The following is a 14,699-nucleotide window of genomic DNA, read 5'->3' as shown; positions in this document are numbered from 1 at the left end:
TTCACTTTACCCCCTGAACTCCTAAATGAACATTTAACACCCTAAACTCTAATATTTCATTCATGTTACTCTTTTCGTCAGTTTTCCATCAAGCTCTATTAATCGAAAACTAATGGATAGGGTAAGACGAATAAAATATTATAGTTTAAAGTGTTAGATATCCATTTTAGGAGTTTGGAGGGTACAGAAAAATTTTGCCAAAAGTTTAGGGGGTAAGTGCAATTTACTTTTTTTTTATCATTTGGCCCTTTACAAAATTTTATTTCATAATTAATTCTACATAAATTTATTTAAACTAGGTAAAAAGTACAAAACTCCTCTGAATTATAGATTATTTTGAATGGACTACACAATATTTTAAAATTTTAATTTTTCTATCCAACCTTTTGACTTTAAAATTTAAAATAATTACTTATTTTAATTAATTTACAGTTGCGAAATTGTATGAAGGATACTAAACTAAATGTGTTTAAATATATAATGCATTCAAATTTTAAAATAATAATGCCGTTGAGTGATTTAAGTGAAATAAATTTAAAGATTGGACAGTAAAATCAAAATATTTAAAAGCATTGATAGTTAACTCAAATGATTCATAACTTAAGTAAACTTTGTATGTTTTAACCTTTAAATTAAATATAACACAGTAATGATTTATTGTGTTCTTCTGAATCTCATCAAGGCCAACTATAAAATATTATGGCACCATGTGGACAGCATAGGATCATTTTTATATTTATATGGTAGAAATGTATACAACTTAATTACTTCAACTATCACACATTTTATATGGTTACTTATTGTTTAAATTTTTATTTTGCTGCCTAACATTTTAATTTATTTGATCTCGTGAGCCGGTTAATGATATTTAGCTTTAAAATTTGAATATATTGCTTATCTTTATAACTCTCTTTAATATAATTTTATATAATTCATATAATTATAAATTTGTTAAAATAATAAATTAGCTTAAATTTTATGTTGAAAGAGCCATCAAATAATTTAAATCAAACAAATTAAAAAGTTAGGTATATTAAAAGTCAATATAGAAGTTCGAAATAGTTGCTCTAAATAAAAAGCCACCTTACCTTCCTAATAACCTTATAAACATAAAATATTTTTTGTTTTCTATATAGAGGTAATTAAACTTACCACTTCATGTGTGAAAAATAATATAATGTTGTTATAAAAATTCTCTACCATATCCATATACAAGCAAAATATATTATACAGTTGCAACACTTTATATAACATGCATCCAAACAAACAAAATACTACAATTATAACTACTGCATTTTTAATTGCGCACAGTTCCAATTACAATTACATCAAACCATACGCCCCTCAATCTCTTACAAGCAATAGTTAATCTTTATATGGAGAAAGCAACAGCACATACTCCAATTACACTATATTTACAATTACAACAAACCATAGGCCTCTTAATCTCTTACAAGCAATAGTTAATCTTTATATGGAGAAAGTAACAATACACATGGATCTCTTTCTCTTTCTCCCGTGCGCGCGCTTATACACACAAAAACATACATCTCATATATGTTGTTTTATGCGTGCATCCTGAAAACGTAACCTAACCAACAACCATAGCAGCAGTGCCTGCAGCCGTAAGGTTCATGGTTGACGACTTGCGAATGCTCATAACTTTGCCTTTGTTGCCCTTCCCCGTCGTCGTAGAGTTCTCATCAGTAGTGTAGTTTGTGATCGTAGGTATAGTTGCAACTGCAGTAGTCGAAGAAGAAGAAGAAGAGCTAATACAGTAATGCCGACGTTCTTGCTCGAGAGCTTTGTCCATCTCCATCTGCTCCTGTCGGCACTCCATGCTGCAAAACGGAGCATCCCCTCTATATACACATACATAGTATGTACATGCACATATAAGCATAGTTGATTCTCTTCCAAAATGTGTCTATATATATGTAAAAGTTAAATTTAATAAGGATAAATTGCATAGTTGCTCCTCAAGTTATAAGCTGTGCGGCATTTTAATCCTCAAATTTTAATTTACTATAACTTTTTATTGCTAATGTGAAAGTATTGTAATAGTGTTCTGACTGATGACGTGACAATATTAAGATGACATATCATATCTATATGACTGATACGTTGATATATAGTTAAAATTGGATTGTAACATTTAATTACACAATTCACAAAATTTGAGTAAAAACTTTGCCATAGAATAAAGTTTGAGAATAAAAGTGTCATGCACCTCATAATTTGAGGACCAAAAGTGTAAGTTAGCTCTAAACCCTACAATTTATACATCACCTTAGAAACAAGGTCACCTACCTAGCTCTTTTATACATGCAGAATTAAGAATGGGCCAATTTGCATAAAAAATCCACAAGTTTTGGGCTTTTGCAAAACCGGACCACCTTTTTCGTTTTTGCAGATTCGGTCCGCTTTTTCAAAAAGATGACCAAACTACCTCTCTTTCAAAATGCATAAGAAGTATATGCATTAATTGTCTTGAAAAATACAACTGACAAATCATTGTTACAGTTATCTTTTTCTTAGAAAATAAAATTCTCATTAACATACAAATAAAAAATATCAAATAATAAAAGTAAAAAAGAAAGAATGGAATACACCTTAAATGGTGCAGCATCGTTTCAAATTGTGGAATATTTCTTCCATATAGTGTAATATTTGTATAAACAGTGGAATGCTTGCACAATTTATATAATGTTGCACAATTTTTTATATTAAATTACGAATAATATAGTATACTACGCGCAAATAATATAACATATTACAATATACTATAAAAATCATGCATTATATGTATAAACGGTGAATATTTTGCACTATTTGTACAAATATTTACACCATTTGCATAGATATTGCACTATTATGAGAGAATGTTGCACCATTTAGATGTGAATTGCACTCTTTTTTTTTGAAAATTAAATTTTATTGCATATTAAACAAAGTGTCAAACTTCTTGGAAATTACAACTGCTAAGGCATAATTATATACATGTACCTTTCTCGTGAAACGAGAAACCTCATTCAAGAGAAAATAAAAAAAAATAAAGATTAATTAATAAGATGAAAGAGTGCAATATCCTCTCAAATAGTGCAACAATCTCTTCAAAATAGTGCAATATCTGTATAATTAGTGCAACATATGCATTGTTAATACACATTTTGCATGATTTTTACACTAAGTTACGTACAGTTTAGTATATTACGCGAAAATAATATAATATATTACAATATATTATAAAAATTATATAATATATGTACAAATGAAAGATTGCAACATTAAAATGAAATAGTGCAGCATTCTCTCTAATGTTGCACTATTTAAGAGGATGTTGCACTATTTGAGAGAATGTTGCACTCTTTCATCTTATTAACAATACTTTATTTTTTTGTATTTTGTCTTAAATGAGTATTCTCGTCTCTCGAGAAAGGTATATGCAATTATGACTTAGCAGTTGTCATTTCCAAGAAATTGCACTCTTTATTTAATAGATAAGCACTTTAATTTTTAGAAATAAAGAGTGCAACATACTATCTAAATGGTGCAACATTCTCTCATAATAGTGCAATATATATACAAATGGTGTAAATATTTATACAAATAGTGCAGAATATGCACCATTTATAATATAATATATGATTTTTATAGTATTTTGCACTCTTTATTTCTAAAAATATTGCACTATTTGAAAGAAAATGTTGTACTATTTGAGACTATGTTACACTCTTTAAGAGGATGTTGCACTCTTTTATTGTATTAATGATACTTTATTTTTTATTTTATCTTAATTAAATGAGGATTCCCGTCTCTCGAGAAAAGTACATGTAATTATGACTTAGCAGTTGTCATTTCCAAAAAATTTAACATTTTATTTAATATACAATGCACTTTAATTTTTTTTTAAAAAAAGTGCAACATAACATCTAAATGGTGCAACATTATCTCATAATAGTGCAACATCTATACAAATGGTGTAAATATTTGTACAAATAGTGCAAAATGTTTACCGTTTATACATATAATGCATGATTTTTATAGTATATTGTAATATGTTATATTATTTTCGTGTTATTTTCACGTAATATATTATATTATTCGTAATTTTGTATAAAAATCATGCAATATGTATATTAACGATGCATATATTATACTATTTACATAAATATTGCACTATTTGGAAGAGAATGTTGCACTATTTGAGACTATGTTGCACTCTTTCATTGTATTAATAATATTTTAATTTTTATTTTATCTTAATTAAATGAGAATTCTCGTCTCTCGAGAAAGGTACATATAATTATGACTTAGCAGTTGTCATTTCCAAGAAAATTTAACACTTTATTTAATATACAATACATTTTAATTTTTAAAAAGAAAGAATGCAATATAATATCAAATGATGCAACATTCTCTCATAATGGTGCAACATCTATACAAATGGTGTAAATATTTGTACAAATAGTACAAAATATTCACCGTTTATACATATAATGCATGATTTTTATAGTATATTGTAATATGTTATATTATTTGCACGTAGTATACTATATTATTCGTAATTTAGTATAAAAAATTGTGCAATATTATATAAATTGTGCAAGTATTGCACTGTTTACGCAAATATTACACTATTTAATTGGAAGAAATATTGCACAATTTGAAACGATATTGCACCATTTAAGGTGTATTCCATTCTTTCTTTTTTACTTTTTTATTTAAAGTATTTTATTTGTATGTTAATGAAAATTTTATTTTCCAAGAAAAAGGTAACTGTAATAATGACTTATCAGCTGTATTTTTCAAGACAATTAATACATGTACTTCTTATGCATTTTGAAAGAAGGGTAGTTTGGTCATCTTTTTGAAAAAGTAGACCGAATCTGCAAAAACGAAAATGGTAGCCCGGTTTTGCAAAAGCCCAAAACTAGTGGATTTTTTATGCAAATTGACCTTAAGAATATCAAAATTTTCATATTAAACACTATAAAAATATATGTCACTTTTATTTGAATTTAAGCATGCATTAGAGAAAATGAACTAATTTCATTAATACTTGATCACTTTAATTCAAGGACTTAATTGTTAGAATTTGGTTAGATTTCTAGTTGATTTTTTAGTTAGATAAGAATTAATATTTAAATCTATTGAAGATAAATTAAGATTTAAATATTAATTAGAGTGTAAATCTAATTAGATTATGATAAATATTTAAATCTATTGTAGATAAATTAAATATAGATTTAAATATTATTGAAGTAGGAATCCTAATTATTCTAGAATTTGGATACATCTTGGGTAGAGTCTTATATATAGCTCTATATATGCAAATTGTTGAAAGCGCTTGGATGATGTACGAATAAGAGAGAAGGGTAGGAGGGATTAAAAAAGATGGCTCGGATTGTAGCCACTATATTGCAGAAGAGGAGTCAGTTGTAATCTTCTCTTATTTAGTGAATTTTATTTTACCCTTATATTTTTCTGTTTAATTTTTTTTTCCTTTTGTGATTGTATTAGTTTTTGCTGAGAAGATGAATTTATGGTAAAAATCTGATTCGACGGCAATAATTGGTACCGGATTAACAACAGTCGGTATCGGAGCGGGCTGGGAATTCTCAAAATCTGATAACAAGGCGAGTACCAGATTCCAAACATTAATTCCATGAGACATTAACTTATATTTTGAATTAAATTACTTCAATAACTTGATTAAACCGAATATTCTGTTGAAATTAATGGCTCCACCGGAAATTTATTTTTCAGCTGAACAATAGTTATAATTAGAGCCATGAAATATGAAAGAATTACTAATTAATATATTTGATCAAATATCCAATTTAATTAAGTGAAATAACTCAAATGAAAACAAACTTAAATCGAGTAGGTGTCAATAAAAAAAAGGATAAATTACAGTTTATGAGCACGTGACACTTTAGTTCTCAAAAAACTTCAATTCGTTGCAATCTCTAGTTCAAATTTTCTGAATTATTGCTGTCGAGTCTCACAACTCTTTTTTTTTTACTAAATATTTATGAATTGTACATCTTAATTTACTTATACATATAGATTGCTATTTTGATGCCTTTAAGGGCGCGTTTGCTTCGAGTTATGTAATATTAAAAAAGTATTTTGATATATCCAAATATTTTAGATTTCTAAATGTAGTATCCTTGTTTTATTTATTTATTAATTAATTTACTTATTAATTTTTTAAATCGGTTGGTGCTAATTGAGGTGGCTTGGATGCCACGTCCACCCGTGCATGCTAATTAAGGTGGCTTGGATGCCACGCGCACCCATGCATGCTTATCAACAAAATCAGGTGGGCATTGCCTAATTTTTTTACTTCTCTCTTTGTTCGACCGAAGCAAAGAGCTCGGTGGAGGTAGCCGCGAGCACGAGTTCGACGCCGACGACGCGCCGCGAAGCCGTTCAAGGGTACGGTTGGGATCGTAGCGCTGCGAGGAAGCTAGGCGAGGGTGCGTTTTCGCCGTTCTCGACGCCGTGTCGATGTCCGATTAGTCTTTGAGGTGAGTGTTCCGTTGCATTGCTTCAAGTATTATCATTTCGAGCTTGGTGCTGATTTGCAGAATTTCCAGCATCGACCGTTGGTATTTCAGTTCGTACTCGGCGTAGGAGCGTCGGTTTTCGACGGGACTTGGTTCGTTGGATTCGGGACTTCGAGAGGAATCCATGAAGCCCTTACTTACTGGATTTGGTGGAGGTTAGCTTAGTCGAATCTTTATTGTACCTTGCTGCTGTGATTCCTGGACTGAAACGGTGAATTTTGTTGCGTAGAGCTCGAGCTTAGACGATTTCTGGACTCGGAGGAGTGTGATTGACCCAGCAGGTGGTGTCGCAGCTGGGAGAGTGTTCCGCTGCCAGGGATTAGCGTGCGAGGTGGGTTAATCATCGGCTTACTCCTAAGTGCTTATATAGTCGACATGTATTAGAGGAATTATTTTTGAGTATCGCAATTGCTCGATTCATTGTTTTAGTCTTGTTAATAATCTGAATTGGAGCCTTGTGTGAGACCCCAGATAGTCCTATATATGAGATATAATAGGGCTAAACTCTTAACCCGGCTTAAGCATTTTGGGCAGTGGCAAGGCCCAAGAGGTTAAGAGAGTTAAGCGTGCTAGGACGGGAGTAGTCCTAGGATGGTTGACCCCCTGGGAAGTTGGGGCGTCACAGATGGTATCAGAGACAATTACCAGCCGGAAGTATGAGATGAGTCTCGGCTGAGCCAGGGTCTGGATGACGGGCTAGCGAGTTGAGTCTCACATCGCCTGGTACTTGTGAGTCTGAGCNGAAAATATAGAGGATTTGATATTTTCGAATTTTTGACCCTTTGATTAAGAATTGTATGGTTGGGATGATTGCGGTCTCCCCTAGGATTAAATAATATTTCTAGGATTGAGGGGTCCCTACAAGATAATAATAGTATTAATCCAAAGATAAAAAATGATTAAAGAGGTTGATCTAAGAATAAAAAAATCGAAAGTATCAGATCCTCTATACTTTTGATAGCATAGTAGCTCTACTATATATATATATATATATATTCGAGCTTTTCGAGCTTTTCGAGCCTAATTCGAACGAGCTGAGTAATACTCAAGCTCGGCTTGAAATGAATTTCGAGCCTTTTTTTTTTTCAAGCTCGGCTCATTTAATTTCGAGTCGAGCTCGAGCGAGCCAAATATCGAGTCGAACGCGAGTCGAACGCGAGCCGGCTCGCTCATTTGCCAGCCCAAGTTACACTACCTGATTTAGCCCTAGGGGCCGTTATATTATTTTATACTGTAGCAGTATCCTCATAATGAGTATTCCAGCTAGTTTAGCTTTCAGTTACGCTCGTGCTGGGATGCCGAATACATTTTTATAGTAGCGTTCAGGCTATTCCGGACTGTTGGGTGCCGTCGAGGTTGACGGTGGACCCGTATCGTCTTTTTGGCGACGGATTGTGCCGAGGGCACGTGACCTATTGGTGGTTAGACCAGTTAGAGTCGGTCACTTGGATTTTGGCTTGAGGTAGAGCCTGATTGAGCTCGACAGAAATACGCTGCATACTCGGTTGGGTAGCTCCCACGAGTGCCACTCCGGAGACAGGCGTTGCGCTTTCGCGTTGGTGTCGCTCATGCCGGTTGGACTTGCTCTCCACGGACTAGATAGTGTGGAGGTAGCTGAATAGTCGCAACTGGGCAGGGACGGGTGTGTTCACAGTCCCAGAGACGGGTATGCTTACAGTCCCGATTAGTTTGGGTCAGATTTGATATTTTCTACAGTTGGTTAGTGTAGAGCATGATAGTATAGTGTTTCATAGTGGTAGATTTTATTCATATATTTACTACTATCCTACTTGTTTTACAGTAGTTCTCACGCCCTGTTGTTATCTTTTTTTATTGCAGAGGCCGATCAGGATCGAGGCAAGGGCGTCACGAGTTAGAGCCATACCCGACGAGCCGAGCTAGAGGTGCCCCTACAGCAGGTAGTTGTTTTTGTTGGAGTTCATGTACATTCAGTGGTTTAACTCGTCAGTGCGAGTAGTCTTGTATTTTGAATTTGGCTTATGTATATGGAACTCAGCTGTCGCTTCGTATACAAGAAAAATTTCTTTGTATATGGCGGATTTGTCGGCGTGCCCGGGGAACGTGCAATCCGGGGCGTGACACTAAATTAGATTACTACTGATACTGTATTAGTGCGTTTAGTTTAATACAGTAATGTAATGCTAGATTACAGTGTTTATAGTATTACTATGTTTAGTTCTGTATATAAAATTTAGTAATCTAGACAATAAATTATAGTCATTTCCAAAATTGCCCTTAATCATATTTTGTAAACTTTTTTTTTTACTGTTTACAAATAATATTTTTTTTATCAAATTTTATTTTAAATGATTTAATCTTTTAATTTTTAATTTTTAATTTTTAAATTTGAACAAAAATATAAATTTAATAAATTAATTTAAAATAAAAATATGAAATTTATAAATTTAAAATCTAAAATTTAAATATAAATATATATAATTAAAAATTAAAATCTAAATTTAAAATACAAATTTGTATTTTAAAATTTGAAATTTGAACTTTGAAATTTGAAATTTAAATTTAAAATTTGAAAGTTGACAATTCAAAATTTTAAATTAAATTTTTTAAAATAACGTATTGAAAGGGTTACGGAAGTTAAAGGGGTAGAATTATCATTTTACATAATATGCAATATTACTTGATTTCAGTAATCCAAGATACACACCTTCCTCTCGGTAATATTTTTGGTGTAATTTTGCACCATTTGTAATGCTATATTATCGAACCGATTACATACCGGATGAATCAAACATAGTAATTCTGACAGGATTGTTTGTAATCTTGCCAGGATAACCCGAACCAAACGCACACTAATATATATATTTTTAATTGAATCAAATATTCTTAATATATTTAATTTTCTTGTGCAAATATATATATATATATATATATATATATATATATATATATATATATATATATATATATTATATATGTTGGACTTGAGACTGAGGCTATAGGAAAAACTTTGCGATTATGATCGCGTCATAGTATTAAACCTAACTGACTTGCCCAGGCGGCCGTTGATTATTTTTTGTTCGTCGCAGTATTGTGTCGATGGATCCCAGGTAGTTTAGATATTCTTCTACGCTCGTGCTGGAGGATGAAACGAGTCTATTTTTCACAGTAGTGTTTAGACTCGTGTTCCGGACATTTGGGCGCGCTCGTCGGCGTTGACGTGTGACCGCGTTGCCATTGTGGATCAGATTGTGCCGAGGGCACGTGACTTGGTGGTGTAGACCAGTTATGACCCAGTTACTTTGACTTTAGCCTGCGAGACCTGATTGAGCTCGACAGAGACTCGCTTGTATACTCGGTTGGGTAGCGCTCACGAGTACTCTCCGGAGTCTGTTTGTGCGTTCGCGTTGGTGTCGTTGCGTCCTTTCTGGACTTGCTCTCCACAGGACTAATTAGTGGTGGAGGTAGCTTGTAGACGGTTTGCAGTGTGAGTGGGTCGTTTAGCTAGTCAGATAGTGTTAGTGAGTGTAGCTGTAGTTTCTTTTCGTTTTCCTACTATCTTGCTACCCCTGTAGACTTAGAATGGGTGGACCGATGATTATGAGGGCGGCACACAGTGAGGATACTTGTGTTTTACCGTAAGTAGTTCTCACGCCCAGTGTTACCTATATTTTGAGAAGCCATCGTCTTTGGCTGCTGCGGTTGCTGAGCCATGTCGAGGTAAGGCGCGCGGAGTTAGAGCCATACCGACGAGCCGAGCTAGAGGTGCCTACAGCAGGAGTTGTTTTTGTTGGAGTCATGTACATTCAGTGGTTTAACTCGTCAGTGCGAGTTAGTTTGTATTTTGAATTTGGCTTATTGTATATGGAACTCAGCTGTCGCTTGTATACAAGAAAATTTTCTTGTATATGGCGGATTTGTCGGCGTGCCCGGGGAACGTGCAATACGGGGCGTGACACTAAATTAGATATACTGTATATGTATTAGTGCGTTTAGTTTATACCGTAATGTAATGGCTAGATTACAGTGTTTATAGTATTACTATGTTTAGTTCTGTATATAAATTTAGTAATCTAGACAATAAATTATAGTCATTTCCATAAATTGCCCTTAATCATATTTTGTAAACTTTTTTTTTTTACTGTTTACAAATAATATTTTTTTATCAATTTTATTTAAATGATTTACTCTTTAATTTTTAATTTTAATTTTTAATTTGAACAAATAATATAAATTTAATAAATAATTTAAAATAAAATATAAATTTATAAATTTAAAATCTAAAATTAAATATAATATATATTAATTAAAAATTAGAATCTTAATTTAAAATACAAATTTGTATTTTAAAATTTGAAATTTGAACTTTGAAATTTGAAATTTAAATTTAAAATTTGAAATTTAAAATTAAAATCTAAAAAATTTGAAATTTGAAATTTGAAATTTGAATTTATAATTGAAATTTATATTTAAAATCTAAAATTTAAATTTAAATTTAAATTTAAAATTTAAATTTAAATTTATAATTTGAAGTTTAAAAATTTAAAATTAAAAATTAAAAATTTAAATTTGAAAATTAAAAATTAAAATTCAAAATATAAAATTTAAAAGTTGACAATTCAAAATTTTAAATTTAATTTTTTAAAATAACGTATTGAAAGGGTTACGGAAGTTAAAGGGTAGAATTATCATTTTACATAACTATGCAATATTACTTGATTTCGAGTAATCCAAGATACACACCTCTTCCTCACTACAACAGAATTAGGTTATAGGGACACAGTTTGGGACACTTTGAGTAAGTGTCCTATTTATGCTAAAACTTAAGAGAACATCTACTAATGCTAAATATAAAGCCCATCCAACCAAAAATAAAAAGATTACTCTACCTCAACCACCACATCCAGTCCATTGGCCGACATCAAATAGAAAAGAAAAAAAAAGAAAAATCAATTATCTATTTTTCTTCTCTCTTTACTCACTCCACTAAAAATTCTAGACGAAAGAACTTCCTGTCGTCCTCCTCCGCCACCGCCAACCAACGAGATAGAGTTTCGGCGGTTGCTAAATGCTTAAATAAGTTGTTGGTAATTAGCAGCACTCTTTTAGCGTTATAGCGACACTCTTTAACTGTTACTATATACCTAGCGACGCCCCATATAGCAACACATTTTAAAAGTGTCGGTAATTTTACTAGCAAGTACTTTTTGATATGTACCTACATTTAAAAGTGTCGCTATAGACCGTTTTTGTTGTAGTGCCTCTCGGTAATATTTTGGTGTAATTTTGCACCATTTGTAATGCTATATTATCGAACCGATTACATATCGGATGAATCAAACATAGTAGTTAATTCTGACAGGATTGTTTGTAATCTTGCCAGGATAACCCGACACAAACGCACACTAATGATATTATTTTTATTGAGATAAAATATTCTTAATATATTTAATTTTCTTTGCAAATAAATATATATATATATATATATATATATATATATATATATATATATTGGTTAAATAATACTTGATTATTATATGTAGTTTAGTAATTTAATATGTCATACTTAATAATTTAACAAAAAATTTTAAATAAACTTAATAACTATATAAAATTTAAATCAAATAGAATTAAAATTAAACTTAATTTAATTTAAATCTAAATGGGAAATAACTTAATATATCTTCTAGAAAAGGAATCGCAGGATATTAATTTGCAGGGACTAGGACCCCAGCAGAGAGAGGGACTAGGGATTTTTATACTTGTGTGGATGGAGAAGTGCCATTCTTAGAGAGTATGCATGTGGATCCAAATGATCAATTATATGCAGTAGGGATCGAACCCGTAACCTCATAAAATGAAGAGGTTTAGAAATATTGGCGGATCAAACTTATAACGACCTGATCACGACCTCATGGAATGAGAAAGTTTAGAATTGATTCCGATAGATACTACATAACCCAAAATATCGATCTTATAGAAAATAATGAGGTCTTGTTCGGTTCATTATTTGTAATATTTCGATATTCCTTCATACTTTTTATTGCAAAATGAGTAGTTGTAAAGTTATTAGTGAAGTAGTGAAATTATTATAGAATTATGAGTGGTAGGAATACTAGGTTATTATGGGTTGAAAAGTATTAATTCTTATTTTTATACTTTATAACAATCATTAGTGGTCCATAATAAGAGTGTATGAGTTCTAGACAATCTCATGACCCAACCGGCTTAATAAGTTCATAATAAACTTGACATTTCAAATATAAAACATACAACATTCTAGGAATATTATGAACCTTGAACCAAACAAACTCTTAGAGTAATATATGTAATGCTCATATGTTTTCACCATCATTAAAAAAAAGAAAATATACAAAACTTACTTGAACTATGGTCCCAATCTTTAAAAATTTTGATTTTGCTATCGAACTTTTCAATTTATTTTATTTGAGCCAGTTAATGGTACTTTAATTTTAAAATTTAAATTAATTACTTACTTTAGTTAACTTATAGTTGCAAAAATTGCCTGAATTATACAAAGTAAATGTATAAAAATAAAACAGCTCATTCAAATTTCAAAGTTGAAGTGCCATTGACTGACTTATATAAAATAAATTAAAGATTAGATAGTAAAACTAAAACTTTGAAATGTTGGCTAGTTGGATGGATTAACAATTTAAGTAAATTATGTGCGATTTATCTAAAAAAAAAAAAATTCAAATTTTACAAGGGTGATAATAAAGTAAAGGGGTTTTTTCTTATTTTTTCGTACTACCATTTAAAATTTTCCAATTTACCATGAAATTATCAAAACATCCTTCCGAACCCCAAATCCCGTTAGTAAACTCTATAACTTTTAGGATATTTGAAATTTTTTTTGAAAATAAATAAGAAAATTTTGGTTAATCAAAATTATCTTAGATATTTTTAAAGTTTTGAAGAGTATATTAGGTATTATCTCTAGAGTCAGGCGCAAAAATAGGAATCCGGCTACCGTGCTTCTAAAAGCATCAAAGAAGTGCTTGCAAGTTTTTCATGGTTAGATTTATTCTTTTGATAAATTCTGTTCTTTAATTTATACTATCAAACAAGTGCTTACAAGTTTTTCATCGTTAGATCTATTTTTTTGATAAATTATGTTCCTTAACTTATACTATTTCACTTATCACGGCCACTATAGACCTTATGGCCGCTATTATCCTAATCCGACAAATTTTCGGCCAAAGGCCGAAAACCTACTAGCACCTATGACTTTGTACTTTTAAAAATATATGAGCTCAATTCTGAAAATAGATATGGTTTCATACTTTCATCACGAGAGAGAGAGAGAGAAGAGGATACCAAGCATGGCATGCACGAACCTGTACATGAATACGTCGGAATTCATGGATATACTGCGCTTGCAGAGAAAGCAACTGTCGAGGAAGTGTCGTGGCGAGCCGCGCCCGTCCGCCGCCTTCTTGCTCCTGCTGCCGCAGCATATGATCATGAAGGCAAGAGGAGAAGGGCAAGGGGATGAGGGGTCGACGCTTCCGTTGCCCGCCGCCGCAGCAGCAGCATCAACGGAAGAAGAAGAAGAAGAGGAGGAGGGAGAGCACGGGTCGTCGAGCTCGGAGATGTCGACGACGAAGCTCGACGAGGAGAAGATCGAGGAGAAGGAAGAGGAGGTTGCTTCCATGGGGATGGAGAGGGTAATGCTACAACGTTTACTTTGTTCAACTCTTCTCTTGTAGATTGTATAGTGAATGGTCTCTTTGTAATAAGAGGTGAGTGGAGGGTTTTTATATAGTAGGTTACAGAGAGAGAGAGAAACAGTAACGGTCCGTTTGTTTTGGTGTAAGTAGAGTGATAGAACTCAAGTTCCATCAATTTTGTTATTTATTTTGGTGTAAATAAAAAATATAATGTAGCTCAAGTTACGTTAGACCTCCACTTTACTTACTCTCGACTTTCTCCGCTAAAATGCCGAATTCGACTCCCGCCACACTCAACCTTCTCTAAAAAATTTATTAAATAGTAAAACTTAAACTCTACTTTCTTATAATAGGTTAGAATTATCTTATTTATGATAAATTAGGATTACCTTTAAATAATAATAAAAAATTTAATTATATAATAGGTTCAATTTTATAGCAATAAATTTAC

The 14,699-nt window shown here is 31.8% G+C and overlaps 1 protein-coding gene across 1 annotated transcript; it reads right to left on the bottom strand.

The window, feature by feature from the left end:
* Positions 1,273-14,377, bottom strand: LOC109712283. Its single transcript, XM_020235760.1, has 2 exons — positions 13,916-14,377; positions 1,273-1,862 (listed from the first exon to the last, which is right to left on the bottom strand). Exons 1-2 carry the CDS (start codon positions 14,230-14,232, stop codon positions 1,592-1,594), a joined length of 588 nt encoding a protein of 195 aa, XP_020091349.1. The 5' UTR covers positions 14,233-14,377; the 3' UTR covers positions 1,273-1,591.

Source organism: Ananas comosus, linkage group 7, assembly GCF_001540865.1.
Source record: "Ananas comosus cultivar F153 linkage group 7, ASM154086v1, whole genome shotgun sequence".
NCBI classification, from domain to species: Eukaryota; Viridiplantae; Streptophyta; class Magnoliopsida; order Poales; family Bromeliaceae; genus Ananas; species Ananas comosus.
The sequence above is the reverse complement of the archived record's forward strand: the minus strand, read 5'-3'. Positions and strand labels throughout refer to the sequence as shown.

Bases quoted from the DNA above. Each gene is read 5' to 3' on its own strand.
- LOC109712283 (XM_020235760.1), bottom strand. From the start codon at position 14,232: ATGGAAGCAACCTCCTCTTCCTTCTCCTCGATCTTCTCCTCGTCGAGC. The intron at 1,863-13,915 runs GTTCGTGCATGC...ATGTGTATATAG, and splicing joins TCCGACGTATTCATGTACAG to AGGGGATGCTCCGTTTTGCA.